The following is a 16,085-nucleotide window of genomic DNA, read 5'->3' on the forward strand; positions in this document are numbered from 1 at the left end:
ACCAACAAGAACTTTTTCTTTCTCTTCCTGGAAACTAAGGGAAGATTAAGACAGGAGGCTAAAAAACTCGCCTCTGCCTGACTCCGTGGCAAAGAGAGGCTGCCTGCCAATTTTATGGCACCTTTCATCAGACGTAAAACCACTCACCAATAGGACAGCCACCAGTCCTGAAGAACATAGGCAACCTAGAACAGAGAAAAATCATCACACATCACTTGGCACGCCAACACTGTCACTCACCTAGGGGGATAGTCAAAAGGCTCTGGAAAATGCACACAGCTCTTCCAGCTCTGGTCTATAGCAAGCCCAACATCCCAGGTAACAACACGTCAAGTAAGTGCCTATTACATTTTAAAATCTTTAAAAGACATTTTTTTTTCTAGAAGCTCTCTGTAATATACAAGCAACAGCAGTAAACGTCAGTTACTTTGTTCCCCAAGATAGCACGTTTCCATGCAAATCCAAGTGGACTGCAAAATATGGTAATAATAGTGTAAATACATATAGTGTAAGCAGTACTGTAATCAAGCTGAGGCCACAAAACAAAATAAATGCCCTATTTACCTGAGATGCGATGTTTAGTAGAATAAGGAAAACGATGACAAACCAGTGAGCACCGGCTGTTAAGTAATTCCTATAGGCCTTAAAACCAACTTTTCCTTCTGAACGCCTCTCCTCTGACAAAGCAACCTGTGTATTCTCAATCTGAGAAGGGAAGGGAAGGGGGAGAAGTAATAAGAGGCAAATTTTATATAACATACCCCAAAATTTCAAAAGTTCAACACCAGGTTCTGTTGGCAAAGCCATGAGAAAACAAGTCTATCTAACTTGCACTGGTAGGAGTACAAAAACCTCTATCTCCTGTGGAGAATGGTGTAAAAATATCTAGCCAAATCATGTATGTATTCACCACTGGGTGAAGCTATCCCAGTTTTAGGAACTGATTAGCAAAAAGGAAACATTGATTGTACAAGGTTATTCACAACTGTTTGGCTTTGCTTAAACGAAAGTTTCTAGCACATGCACAATGTACCCAATTCACGAGAAGCTTTTTCCACAATAGAGAAAATGATATGGAGCTAATGTAGATTATTTGTGTCACGCAGTGACAGAAACAGGAAACATAACAGGAGCTCAAAACATAGGCCAAATATAGTAAACTGAGTAGAAATAAAGGTTCAGGATAGCGAGGGATAGCACGTGGTCTGAATCTTCTGGCTCCTGAATTCAGAAATTGATTTGCAAGTCTGGAATGTTGAGGAACTAATCTGAAGCCTTATCCAAATCATCCAGCCTTTCAGATTTGGATTGTGAGGGTTTGGATATTGAGGACTACCTGAGATGTAGAGCATTTCTGCACTTCTCTCAGGAGAACGTAGAACAAACTGATGTCCTTGGTATATACTGCCCTCCGCGATTTCAAAGATGGATAAGATGTGGTTCTTGGACTCAAAATGTGAGAAAGAAAGATGGGAACTAACTCTAAAGTGTCTGCTACCTGCCAGATCCTTCACATGTTCTACTTCTGTCCCATCAAAAACCATCTGACAATGGAACAAAATAATACCCATCAGTCATCTGCAGTGGCACAACATTCCGACCATATAAAAAAAAAAGTTAACTGATTTAATGTCAATCATTGCAGGACTCGGTGGGAGGGGTCTTTAATGTTTGGGGACACCTGGGTGGCTCAGCGGTTGAGCATCTGCCTTTGGCTCAGAGCGTGATCTTGGAATTCCGGGATCAAGTCCCACATTGGGCTCCCTGCATGGAGCCTGCTTGTCCCTCTGTGTCTCTGCCTCTCTCTCTGTGTCTCTCATGAATAAATAAATAAAATATTTTGATTGACCAATTTAATGTTTGGATGCAAAAAGGAAGCCTAGTACCACCAGGGCAAGGAAGATTTACCTATGGTAAATTCAAGAGTTCCATCAGCAGTATGAGATGCTGCTAGGAACTGTCAGCAGTATACCCACTCCTAAGCCCCATGAGATTTTCCATCCAGCACCCAAGGAGAGCCCTGATCAAGCTTGCTCCCTTCATTCTAATTCTACCAACTGCATGAAACAAGGCTGTGGAAACTTAGAATCAACTCTGAGAGAAATGGAGATGTCATGAGCGTCACAAAAGGAAGATGCATGAGGAAGAGAAGACAACCAGGGTTTGCAACAAGAGGAGAACTCACATCTTGTGCCTCAGGAGCGCTATCTTTCAGCGAGTGTCTTGAAGATTGCTGGGACCAAAGAGAAGACTCTGAGAAGCTCCGAGTCCTCAGGATGGGAGATCCTGGAGCTGGACTCTGGTCAGCCTCCTCATTTTCCTTCTTCAAAAGAGAGCCGAAATCTACCCCGGATTTCAGAAACTCTGTGTAGGTGCCCTTTTGCACCATTTTGCCCTAAAATAAAAAAAGAATAATTTGACAGTTCATTTGCATTTGATAACATGAATCTAATATGACACTAATCAAAAGAAAAAAGTTAACCAGTCTTAGATTATAATTTTCTTTAAAAAAATCTGCTCTGACGCCTGGAATTCTGGTTAATACATCTAGTTCAATTCAACTGGACACAGAATTGACTCTTCTGTTCTCTGCCAAATCCTGTGGTAATTGCTGCAGACATACCATAAAAATATGGAACTCTCACTAACTTCCAGGGCATTTAAAGAAGCAAAAGCACAAACGTTCCTAGCATTATCAGTACAGTCTATTTAGACAATATGGAAATTAAGGCACATGTCATGTATTTAAAAGAACAAAGTCAAACTGGGGAGGATACTCCAGGAAAGAGTGAAGCTTGACACAAATGTGGACACAAGCTCCTGTGCATGGGACAGTCACCAATCAAATCTCTGTTGATCATGGCCCTGTTATCACATGCTGAACCGGGACAAGACATGTAGGAGGTAGCCCTGGACACAGGGTCATTATTCTGAAACTGCCGACAAACTCAGAAAATTCTCAACTGAAAATTCAATAGTTTACCTGCTAAAGTCATTAACTTAGGTAGCCATTAGAATTGGGTGATTCTAATGCCTTCGTAGTCTACACAGGTCAATGAAACCTAAGGCAGAGTCAGTGCAATCAAATTCAAGAAAATAAAGGTTAAGAAGCACCACTCATAAACATCCAATTAGCCTTTCCCAAATCAAGCAACTCCTTAAGCTCTAGCTAATCAAATATTTTTCTTGGAACACACACAAAATTGTGTGTTCCTCCTTCCTCACAGAGTTACATAAAATAATGTGGTGTCTTCACAGTCTTCTCACCCCACAAAAGAATACTTGGCTAATCTACTCAGTGGTAAACAAAATATTAGGCAAAGGGCAGCTCTGGCGAAGGCAGGCAGCCCGGGCCCTACCTGGTACCCACCCCCTCATCCCATGCACTGTGGTAGGCTATAGAGAAAAATCCAACAAAGCTTGTGGGAACCATTCTGATACTACAGAATTAGAAAATTATTCACAGTATAGTGCGCCTGGTCAATTGGGGGGGGGGGCAAAATTCATATGCCTTATTTAATTAACTTAGCACATTCCACTTAGTACATATAAGAGGCAAAAAGAAACTAGTGGTCTAGAGACAGTAACTTCACTCAGCCACAAGGTACAGACAAAAGTGGACACAAGAGTAGCTATCCCCATGCCCCACACACACACCTCAGCTGCTAGAGAGGGACCACACACGGACAGTAGGGATGGGTTAACTCATCTAGGGAAGCTCACTGGGAGACAAACGCTAGCTCTGACAGTACTGAAATTGGGAGTCAGGTCCTCGGAAAAAGTAGTTAAGGGGACCCCATAAGATCCAGGACTGGCCAACCCACTGCTCAGTAGATTGTCATCCAGCCCATTGGCTTTATACTCCTAATCCTGCAAAAACCAAGGTTTTACCAGACTCGCTTCACTCCCTCTACACATGAAGTTAAGTGTTCTCAAGTCTGGGGACTCAGAGCTTCCTATTCCTAGAGGACAGGAGAAGAGCAGAGCTGTGAAACCGCTTCAAAAGAGCAGAGATTCTGCAGTCCTAGCGTCTTTCATAAGGCAGAACTTCATTTGATGAAGTGATGGTCTGAGCAAGGGCCTGCTAGAGCAGACCAAGATTAATGATTGAGGTGCTAAGGCTCAGAGCAAACACAAGCCATGACTGAAACATCAAACACCTACAAAAGTCTGGAAAAGTCTCATTTATCTCGAACCCTAAACCCGTGCTACGTGGGGGGTGGAATGGTGAGCCCCCAAAAACATACAATCAAGGCCCAAATGTGATACCTATGGATATGACTTAATTTAGAAATGGGATGTTTGTAGATGTGATCAAGCTGAAGACATACTGGAGTAGTAGGGTAGACCCCAAATCCACCAGGACTGCTGTCACCATGTGACAAGAGGTCCAGACCAAGATGCTGCAGCTGGAAGCCAAGAATGCCAGGACTGCGGGCAAACACCAGAAGCCAGAAGAGGCGATGAAGGATTCTCCCCAGGAGCCATCAGGGAGAGCATGACCCTACTAACACCTTGATTTTGGCCTGGTAGCCTTCAGAAGGTTGAAGAAGGGATCCCTGGGTGGCGCAGCGGTTTGGCACCTGCCTTTGGCCCAGGGCGCGATCCTGGAGACCCGGGATCGAATCCCACATCGGGCTTCCGGTGCATGGAGCCTGCTTCTCCCTCTGCCTATGTCTCTGCCTCTCTCTCTTTCTCTCTCTGTGACTATCATAAATAAATAAAAAAAAAATTTAAAAAAAAAAAAAAAAAAAAAAAAGAAGGTTGAAGAAGATAAGCTTCCACTGTTGAAGCCCCCAGTTTTGTGGTACTTTATTATGGCAGCTATAGAAACTGACACACTAGGCCTGAGCCCATAATACCATCTTCCAACATTCACAGAGACTTCTCATTTTTTCTGCTGTTGGGACACCTGGGTGGCTCATTCGGTTAAGCATCTGTCTTCAGCTCCGGATGTGATTCTCAGTTCCTAGGACTGAGTCCCATATCGGGCTCCCTACTGGGCAGAGGTCCTGCTTCTCCCTCTACCACTCCCTCTGCTTATGCTCCTGCTCTCTCTCCCTCTGACAAATAAAATCTTAATACTAATTGCTTCCACTGTTGGGCCTCCAACAAACATCAAGAGGGATCTTTTAAAACTGTGCATTAGAACATAACACTCTTCTGCTCTGGACTGTCCAATGGATTCCAACCCATTACTGGGCCAGCTAAGCACTGATCTAAATGCATCTTCCTCACATTTGCCCACTGACTCTACCTCAGATATACTGGCCCTCTGGCCATTCCAACATGTCGGATTAGCTCCTTCCTCGGGACCCCCATAAGGGGGACCACTTGCCTCTGCCTCCCTCCGCCTAGATGACTGGGTGGCCAACCCCTTCATGTCACTCAGGTCCCGACATACCACCTTCCCTGGGGAGGAGGTCATGCTATCAGCTGCTCCCCTCCTCAATCCCTCCGTTTACATCTACGCCCATAAGAATGCAAGCTGTAATGGCAGGGCCTGGTCTTACTGCTGCCCAGACTTTCACATGTACTGGGAATGCACAAAACACTCTGCTGGGAGACGAGGAACTGGCTATTCCCAGGAGCGCATGTCTCAACCAGGGGCACTCAGCGTTCCAACCATGCCTCTGTTGTTAACAGAGGACGCTCTTTCAGTAAACCGCATATGACAAATAGAAACATGTCTTAGTATCTCTACTCTCTAATACATGTTCACTTACATTCTGGAGGAGGAAAACAAAGCTTTCTTTGAAAAAAAAAAAAAAAGGGGGGGGGGGTGGGCAGCCCATGTGGCTCAGCAGTTTAGTGCTGCCTTCAGCCCAGGGCCTGATCCTGGAGACCCGGGATCGAGTCCCACGTCAGGCTCCCTGCATGGAGCCTGCTTTCTCCCTCTGCCTGTGTCTCTGCCTCTTTCTCTCTCTCTCTCTCTCTCTCTCATGAATAATCTAAAACAAAACCAAACCAAACAAAAACAAACAAACAAAAAAACGCATCATCATTATCCTGAACAATGTTGCGAGAACAGTTAAGATTTAAAATTCTGAGGTAGCAATTTTATTGACTTTATGGTAAAATGGCTTGGAATGCAATAGGTAAATTTCTATATGTCTTTGGAGTCATGTTCTGGGAAGGACAAGATGCAAATAGGAGGAAGGAGAGGGAGTTTAGAACTAACCCGCGGGGCGGGGGCGAGGGAGGGGGGTGGTGGAATAATCCATGGAGAGACCTGCTGGGAGGTCTCACTTTCAACACATCGGAGTGCTAGCACGTTCCACAGACTTCTAGAAATTACTTACTTCTTTCAATATCAGAATCTGACTTGCAGCTTTTAGGTACTGCAACTGGTGAGTCACTAAGATTGTGATCTTCTCATGCAAGGTCTGGCAAATACACCTACAAATGTAAAAGAATACAGTATGCAAAAACTGTTAATAGGGGTACTCCAAATTGAAAAACACACATTTTGAAAACACAGTGAGACAAAGACAATATCAAAGTCAAAGACCTATAGTTTAAGTACCAGGGCAAATACAAATCAAATTCAAATGTAAATCAATGAACTCCAGCAGGCCCTTCAAGTTTATCAGAAGTGTGAGTCCAGCTCTTCCAAGAAATTCTAAAAAGCAGTCCAGTGAAGGAGCTACCAAGTGCTAAAATTTCTCCTACTCTAAAATTCAACATTTATATATATCATGATGAAAACTGAGCAACATTGAGATTCCAAAACCTAATTGAACAGAAATACTAATTATTTCATACCTTTATAGGCATAGGAGAAGGAGGGATCTATGTCATACAAAAACATGTACACTTTTCTTAGTCTCCTAGGTGATTATGATTTATAAAGCATATAATCACCAAAAAAAAAAAAAAATCCTTAAATTCTCAGTGACCTTCACTAAAGAGCATTTTCTAGACACTTCTTCCCAAATACTATTACAAGACAAATGCTGGCATGCCCTCAATTATTGTCTATAATGTCCCCACAGTCAGTCCCATCCAGGAAGCATATCATCTTTCATTAGGACTGAAAATCTTCCTAATGTGAATATGAAAGAAGAGAATCCAAATGGCCCAAATCATAGTGGATTTCATCCATTGGCTCTAAGGACAGGCCAACTGTCTCAGATAAAAGCCCCTGTCAGTACTCAAGTTTTTTGTTTTTGTTTTTTTTACAGTAACCCTACATACAACCTACTCCTTATTTTACAACCTCTTTTGCAACCTCTCCAGGTAAGTGAGCAGCCCAGACCAGAGGTACAGAGGGCCCAAGGCCCTCACTCTGGGTACCTCAGGCCCTTGCAGAGCAAATTTCAACAACATGGGCCAAAACTCAACCTGCTTAGTTGGGTCAGGTCAGGAGTTCTGGAGGCACCCGGACTAGAGTGTTCTAAGCCAGACAAGGCCAGGTGAGCTACTACAACTCTGTGAACCTCAGTTCCTCCATCTCAAAATAAGACTGCTGACAACTTATAGCATGTTCTGGGAAGAGTACTGATCAGCTCGATGAATGGCATGTTCTCCATCTTCTCTAACCCACAAATGGCCCTTTGCTTCAAACTCAGGACAGAAAAGTTCTAAGGGGAAACCTCTAAGACTGGCCCTGAGATCAGATAAGCCCCAGAATGACATGTACATACTATTATTCCATTCTTTGAGTCCAGAAGGATTGTTTCCCTTTTGACAGATCTTGGTGTGGCTTTCATTTCTAAGTGTGTTGACCGAGTAAACCCCTCTTTGGGCTTAACACAAAAGTGTTTAATGGAATTGGTTCTCCTTTATTCAAAATTCCATACTCACAATCCCTGAAGGGGCTATTAACCAAACAAATCTGATGGGGTTGCTATGTCCAAGATGGACCAAAGCAAGTTTTAAAAGGTTTCCTTCCTAACATTCCACCAAAGATAAAGGAATAGAATTACAATGATGTTATTAGGTGACACCTTTACATTTTTCCTCGATTATGTTTTATAACCAAAATCTCCACGAAAATGCTGTATTTGCCAAATTTTTAACAGTAAAAGTTTCCATGTCATGTCATTTAAAAAAAAAAAAAGATTCAGTAACAAGTTATGTAATGCTCATCCTGTAGAAGGGCTGTGTTAAGAGGGGACGTGTACTGGGCACCTGGGTGACTCAGTGATTGAGCATCTGCCTTCAGTTCAGGTCGTGATCCCGGGGTCCTAGGATTAAGTCCTGCATCGGGCTAGCCACAGGGAGTCTGCTTCTCCCTCTGCCCATGTCTCTGCTTCTCTGTGTCTCTCATGAATAAACTCTTAAAAAAAAAAAAAAAGAGGGGACATGTACTGTGATAGAGGGGATACAAGCAAGGCATTCGCTACCGTCATTCAATCAGCAGACATTTGTTCAGCTACCAGGCACCATTCTAAGTGTGTTCATATCCATAAGACAAGAAAACAGCCAACCCTCTCTGTATTGTGTGTGGAAGGAGGAATATCAAACAAATGCAGAGACTGCACTCTCGGGGCATGATGTCTGCTATGAAGGAAAAGCAAGGGGAGGACTGTGATCTTGGATGTAGGAGACCCACGCCATGCTATGGAGACAGAAAGGATCTGCACAAGGCGCCTTCATGCATTCACAGTGGAGTCAGGGTGGGGAGAAGTCATCAGTGCACCAGTACAGGGTGGGCTGTGGGAAGACAGAAAAGAACAGTCCCGCCCCCACGCCACCTTCCCAGAAGGACAGGGAACAGCAGAAATGGCCTCAGTCGTCTCTGCCCTGGCACACTGCTCCCTGGCTCCTGGACAGAAGGATCAGGATTGGCAGACTGGCAGCCGTGAGAAAGGGACATGCCCCGATCAGGCGACTCCTTGAAAGCCAGCGTGGCCTGAGCACAAAGCACAGGTGAGGACCTGCTAGGACTGCAAAGAATGTTCTTCTCCATTTGAAGATGCTGAGCTGCAGCCTGCATGTGAAGGGGACCTGCAAAGGCCAAAGCAGTGAAGCTGAAGAGGTGGCCCTGTGGGGCTTTCAGGTAAGGACTGGCTCAAAGAAGGGGGTATGCAGTACTGAGGGCTCTGGGGTGGACGCTTTCTAAAAGAAGACAAGCTGCATTGCTAAAACAGGTTAGCCTGGCACCCATTCAGCTAAGGGCCTCCTGCATGGGACAGAACCCACATCCACGTTTACAACATATAGTTGTAAAACTTGCAAACATTAATAACCTTGGATATATATTCATGGCGGAAGTAAACTGTTAATGGCAAGGAGAAGTGTAATTCATTCACTTTTAATACAAAACACTTCACATTACTGAGCTTCAACACAACCGCCATCTTTCAGAGCATATTGTTCCGTCCAATTTTCTAGCTCGTTGAGAACATTCTCCAGCTGCTGCTGAGTGATTTCCTAAATTGCATTCGTGCTCCCTGCCCTAAGTTTCCCCCAAAGAACGTGGTTCTGATTAGCAAAACAACAATTTTAACAAGCTTGCTCCTATCAAGTGTATATCCAAAGCCATAAAACCCTAAAGGCAAGAGGACTTTATATAAATACCTCCCGTGTTCAAAGGAGAACTTGGGTGAGCTTCTGTGATAAGCACATTGGTACTTGGCAATGCGATCGGCATCCACTCTCCTCCCAAGGAACATAAGCACAGTGGCCAACAGACTCTGTTCTGGGAGTGGAGAGCTTGTGCAGACCCACCCCAGATGGGGTGGCACACATTGGTGAATTCAGGCGTTCGGGACAGAGAGGTGGGGCTGCTCCTGCTGCAGCCCAGGGTGCAAGGTAGGCTCTAGGTCTTGTCACTGCACTCAGTCACAAGCCACAAAGCACGTTCCTAAGGGAAAATTCATTAACTCATGATCAGGAAGGGATGGGAAGGGGAGTGGGATCAAAGCTCTGGAGACCATGTCAAGCATCAGGGGCTTGGCTTTCTGAGATCTGAAATATTTGACACTGCTATGTACTTTTACTTTAAATTGTGGTAAAATGTGTATATGATTTACCATTTTACCCATTTGTAAGCATAGTATTCCCAATAGCATTATGTACACGCACACTGTTGTGCAACTATCACCACCACCTACCTTCAGAACTTGTCATCATCCCAAAACTAAGCACTCTGTATATAAACACTCATGGGCAGCCAGATGAGGGAATATTAGGAACCAATACTGAGGGGACACTGAGTCCCAGGCTTCTGGTATCCGGAGCCCAGGGCTGCCTCTTCCTCACACTGATGACTCTGCTAAACTCTCTTTACTTTGCTACTTAGGACTTTAATTTGGTCTTCCCAGCCTCTCTCCAAAATTCACATTGATGCCTTAACCCTCAGTACTTTGTAATTTGGTGACAGGACCCCTAAAGAGATGATGGACGTTAAAAAAATAAAGCCTCAGGGCACCTGGGTGGCTCAGTGGTTGAGTGTCTGCCTTAGGCTCAGGATGTGATCCTGGGGTCCTGGGATCAAGTACCACATTGGGCTCCCCGCAGGGAGCCTGCTTCTCCCTCTGCCTGTGTCTCTGGGTCTCTCATGAATAAATAATCTTTTAAAAATAAAAATAAGGCCTTAACTATGGGCCTGTATCTAATCTGACCTGTATTCTTAGAAGAGACTAAGACATAAGTAGATGGGGTGCCCAAGATGGCTCAGTCAGTTAAGCACACAACTCTTGGTTTCAGCTCAGGTCATGGTCTCAGAGGTGATGGTATTGAGCTTCACTTGGGGCCCCGTGCTCAGTGGGGAGTCTGCTTGACATTCTCTCCCTCTGCCCATCCCCCAAACACAAGCGTACTTGAGCCTCCCTCAAATAAATTAATCTTTTTCTTTTTTTAAAAAAGCACCTAAGGAGAAAGCCACCAGGGGTGCATACGCACAGAGGCAAACCCATGTATGGACACAGGAAGTAGGCAGCCATCAGATAACCAAGGAGAGAGGTCTCAAGAGAAACCAAAATGCCAGCACCCTGATCTGGACTTTCAGCCTCCAGGACTGGGAGAAAATCCATGTCTGTTGTTTCAGTCCTCCTTTGTAAATAACGAGGTTTTGTGCAAGATAATTTGCTAGAGAATCTATCTCTGGGCATAAGTTAGGGGATCAGAAGTGCACTGGAAAGCACCGGCTGGCTCTGACAATGTGAACAACAGTAAGATAACTGTGGGGTAGACATGATGCAATTTTAGCAAGAGCAAGTTCACAATGCTTCCAAATACGCCAGTCTAGACTCTGCAGGGAGCATGAGTCATGCATGTCAGGTTACAGTCTGTACAGAAAAGATCTAGAGTTATTCTACTTCAGTCAATTGGTGATGAAGCAAGACCAAATGAAAACAAATTCCAGAAACACAAAGAAAGAGTCACGAAATGAGCTAGATTCTAGATATCAGATTTCAAATTCAAGTTAACCCTACATTTGGGGTTCTTACATATTAATTCTAATAAGAATCCATGAAGCCATACTACAATAAGGAAAATAATATGGAAAAGGCATTCTTTTGTTTTAAAATTTTTAAAAGATTTAATTCATTTATTCATGAGAGACAGAGAGAGAGAGAGAGAGGCAGAGACATAGGCAGAGGAAGAAGCAGGCTCCTTCCAGAAATCCCGATGCAGAACTCGATCCCAGGACCCCAGGATTACGAACTGAGCCAAAGGCGGACACTCAACCACTGAATCACCCAGGTGACAATTTCTTAAAGATTGTATTTATTTATTTGACACACAGAGAGAAAGAACACAACTAGGGGAAGGAGCAGGCAGAGGGAGAGGAAGAAGCAGGCTCCCCGATGAACAAGGAGCCAGACATGGGTATGATCCAAGGACCCAGATGTGGGGCTCAATCCAAGGGCTCTGGGATCACGACCTGAGCTGAAGGCAGACACTCAACTAAATGAGCCACTCGGCCACACTGGAATAAGGCATTCTTAAATTCTAGACATAACCAAGTATTTCCTGATCTGCAGGATAATTAGCACAAACCAGCAAGGCCACTCCATGGAAGCTCTGTGGGCACTAAAAAAAATTCACTTCTAATATGCCACCAATAAAAATGATGATGGAAAAGAACTGGCAATTGAGTCCTACGTTACCAAGTCCCAATCTTTGATTTAAAAACTGTGCATCACGTTCCTGATTCCAACAACAGTGTCTTGGTTATCAACGACAAGTATATCAAGGGGACATCTGCCATCTATTTCTTCATGTCCTCCACTCATGGCACAGATGGTAAGCTCCATCTCTTTCTTCTCTTTATTATCCAAAAATGTCTCTAAAAAGGACCTTCTGAGGAAGGAAGGGAGGAGACAGAGGGACACCACAGCAGAACGCACAGTCTTCTGAAGTACACTGGTTTTCTTGACGTTTTACCCCAAGCACTACAGGATTCAAACAGAACAGAAATGACAAACACAAGTAAACTCACAGTTCAAACAAATGCCTGCCAACTTCCGCATCTACTGCGCTGAGAGGATCGTCCAGGAGGTAGATGTCTGCGTCCTGATACACTGCTCTAGAAAATATAAAACCACATCAGAGGGGAGAAAGCTTCACACTCCCCAGATCACATCACCCAGTTGTGACAGCATTCAACAACTTGGGTCCCATTCATTTGAAAAGCCTATGGAATAAGGCAAGGCTGGTGTTCCATATAGCACCCGGCACCCCCCACCACTACGCAGCAGGTGTTCTCAGGTTAGCCACCCTTGGGAGCAGGTGCAACTCAACTGTGATTACCTTGCAAGGTTGATCCGGGCCTTTTGCCCTCCACTCAGTGTCGCTCCCCGATCACCTATCACGGTTAAATCTCCATCCTCCAAACACTGCAAATCCTGCATGGAGACAGAAAGAAGTAAAAAGGAAGAAAGAAAGAGAGGGGAAAAAAAGATTTAAAATGTGTTCTACTGTCATCCTAGACTTTCAGCACTGGTTCTTCATAAACGTACGTGATCAATAGAGATAAATCTATTTAAAAGTGAGTAAATTGGGACCTTGAACCTTTCCAAAATACACAGGGCTTTCCCTTCTAGTCTGCAGCTTTTCCCCACAATGTTCGTGCATTTCACCATCTTAACTGATGTCTAATGAACATCTACTATATGTCGGGCACTGTTCTGGGCACAATGAATTTGGTTTTAAGAAGGCAAAGTCCCTTGAGTTTCCATAGAGGGAGACTGACAACATGAAAAATTAGCAGGAGTACAAATCCTAAGACCTAGGAAGAAAAAGGAAGCTGGCTCAGAGGAGACAGACGCAGGAAAATCCCATCTATACGAGGCTTAGAGAAGGGTTCTGATGGGAGGGGCTTTCCACAAAGACAAGTGCACCTGGGCAGACCTGAAACGCATTCCACCTGCAGAAAAGAGCGAGCACAAAGGGCACAGGGAAGTCACCTGCCCTGTGTTCCAGGAGTAGCAGGGAGCCCAGCAGAGCTGGAGACAGTGTGCAAAGAATGAGTGAGTAAAGATAAGGGAAGCCAGGTGTTTCACCCAGAGTCACTTGGAGAGGGGACGTGGGGAGCATAGGGGGTTTTCTTGGTTTGTTTTTAAAGATTTTTTATTTATGAGAGACACCGAGAGAGAAGCAGAAAGAGAGGCAGAAAGAGAAGCAGGCTCCCTGCAGGGGGCCGGACATGGGAGTTGATCCCGGATCCCGAGATTACACTCTGAGCTAAAAGGCAGAAACTCAACCACTGAGCCACCCAGGCATCCCACCAGGCTTAGGGTTTTTGAGAAATCCCTCTCTTGCCTCTTTGTGGAAAACAGATGATAGGACACAAAGAGTGAAAGCAAGGCACACATTGGAATGGCACTGCATTAATGCAGGTGAGATAGGACACTTGCTAGAACCGGAATGGGAGCAGCAGACATGGAAAGCAATGGTCATGTTCGGAATAAATTTCAAAGGTCAAGCCTGTAAGACCTGCTAATGAATGGGCGAGGATTGTGGTGGTGGCAGAGGAATGATGTATTGTCCTCCACGTGAGAAAGGGGAAGAACAGGCACACCATTTACTGAGCTGGGGGAAACAGTGGGTGTGAGCTAAGATCTTCGTTATGGGCAAGACGTCATATTGCACCTGGATTTGCAAGTCTGGACCTCAGAGCCAGGGCTACTTGTGAGAGCCCACAGTTCACCCCTGGTTTGTGAAGCCACAGGACTTATGTTATCAAAGAACATGTATGTCTTAACCAGTCAGTTTGCTGATCTCACCTTAACCTCCCAACCTTGGAGAAAGGTGAACACCTGACCCTTGTCTTCACATTTAAGGTACAGTAGAGTGACTGACAAGATCTGTACAAGAAAACTAGCAGAAAGATCAGTCTGAGCAGAAGAACAGAAGGGAAGTAATTGTGTTCGAGGGACACTGAATGAATCTATTGAACTAAGTAGAATTTTGCTTCATGCAAGCCAGATAAAATTCAAAGCCACAAAGAATAAGATGGGATATGATGATTGGGGAATCAATCAAATTATATCTGAATATTATTTAGGAAATAAATGGACAAATCATAATAGCTGGGGGCAGGAGGAAAGGGTAATAACATCCCCAAAATGACAGGATAATAATCAGATTTAAATTACATTGTACTAAAAAATAAAAAAAAAATAAAAAAATAAAATAAATTACATTGTACTATATTAGAATCTTTTATTTAGATGGCCTGTAATTATCACTGTACAGCTTCCTGGCATAGATAATCAGTTTGGTGGAGTGTGTTGGTTATCTACCTACCACATCTCGCAAGCATCAACCTAGAATATGCAGCAACAACTTTCTATAGATGAGCCCTCATCTCTTTGTCTCTACCTTTGACCAATCTGGGGAGAAAACAAGAGGCATTTGGAAGGTCCATGACAAGGAAGTCCCTTGACCTCCCTAAGCTCCTCTTCCTCTTCTTCAAAATGTGGAGCGACAAGAATGACTAAGTTCAAGGATGCTGTGACAATCAAAAATGCAGACTAACATCTTTTATACATAGGGAAAACACAGGAGTTTACTGTACCTTGCTACTACTAGCAACGGATACATATTTTTTGATCAAACCAAAAATGGGACTTCATTCACAGTATGAATCATATCACCCAAAGGATGCCACCAAAAGAAAGGAAAAGACAGGGTATCTCCATCCCAACCCATTCCCTGACAGTTCACAGAAACACACAGAATTCCTACATGCTCAGAGCTTAACTGGATGGCAGTAAGTGAAAGGCAACAATTGGTCAATCATGAAAATTCATTATTTCACATTACTTCCTTGCTAAGCTCAGAAGACTACACCAGCTCCTGCTTTAGGTTTCCGTGAAAAACAATGGGCCATTCTAAAATCAGTTCCCTGCCTTCCACCACCCACTCACACCCACCCACCACACCCACATTTTACTTGACCTCGATTCACTGACAGTCCTTGCAAACTGTTATTAGTTTTTATGCCTTGATTTTATATTGCCTTGTCTTCCTTCTCAAAATAGCACCAGGCTATAGCAGAGCAATCTCAGCCACTCTCTAAAGAATGGCACTCAAAATCCACTCTCAGATTCAGTACAGTTAGGGAATAGGGAATGGACTCTCTCTAAGCCTAGTAGGAAGACTTGGAGTGGCTGCTGCTTCTGCCAACTATTTGTGGACAAGCTACAGAGGGAAAAAAACATCTCAAAGAATATGAAGTAAAATCTGAGTCAGGCTAATTTCCTAACCACAATTTTCTGGTTTGGTTAAAAAGAAAAGCCTGAGTTGAATGTATACTTCACATCATCCCAATGAGCAGAAAGTACTCTAATGTTAGTTATGTCTCAATTATATTTAACCAACTGTTTTGTCTATAATTGTTTTCATTTAAAAGCAGACACACACACTAGAGGAAAAGCCAAGAAAGAACTATGCTGGGTTTGATGCCATCAAGCCAGAAACCTAGCAAATTGCCTTTGGTGAAGGTGGAGGCTTCCACAGAAATACCATGGAGCAGACCGTTGACTGTTTATGACACCATTCATGAAGCCTGGGGGCCAAGGAGGACTGGATCACAGAATCAAACAGTAAGAGTTCCAGGCCTTTGTTCATAACTTTTCTTCCATGATTGGCATTCCTATCATGGCCTAATCGGTATCCCCTAGATC

General features: G+C 43.9%; 1 protein-coding gene across 1 annotated transcript in view; it reads right to left on the bottom strand.

The window, feature by feature from the left end:
* ABCC4 (ATP binding cassette subfamily C member 4) overlaps positions 1 to 16,085 on the bottom strand; it is a 245,850-nt gene that overhangs the window by 127,858 nt on the left and 101,907 nt on the right. Inside the window, 6 exon segments of the mRNA NM_001197174.1 lie at positions 148 to 185; positions 565 to 705; positions 2,186 to 2,395; positions 6,303 to 6,399; positions 12,395 to 12,481; positions 12,706 to 12,800. Of these exon segments, the coding sequence (NP_001184103.1) occupies positions 148 to 185; positions 565 to 705; positions 2,186 to 2,395; positions 6,303 to 6,399; positions 12,395 to 12,481; positions 12,706 to 12,800 (668 nt within the window).

The sequence above is a fragment of the Canis lupus genome, chromosome 22 (assembly GCF_011100685.1).
Source record: "Canis lupus familiaris isolate Mischka breed German Shepherd chromosome 22, alternate assembly UU_Cfam_GSD_1.0, whole genome shotgun sequence".
In the NCBI taxonomy this organism is placed as follows: Eukaryota; Metazoa; Chordata; class Mammalia; order Carnivora; family Canidae; genus Canis; species Canis lupus.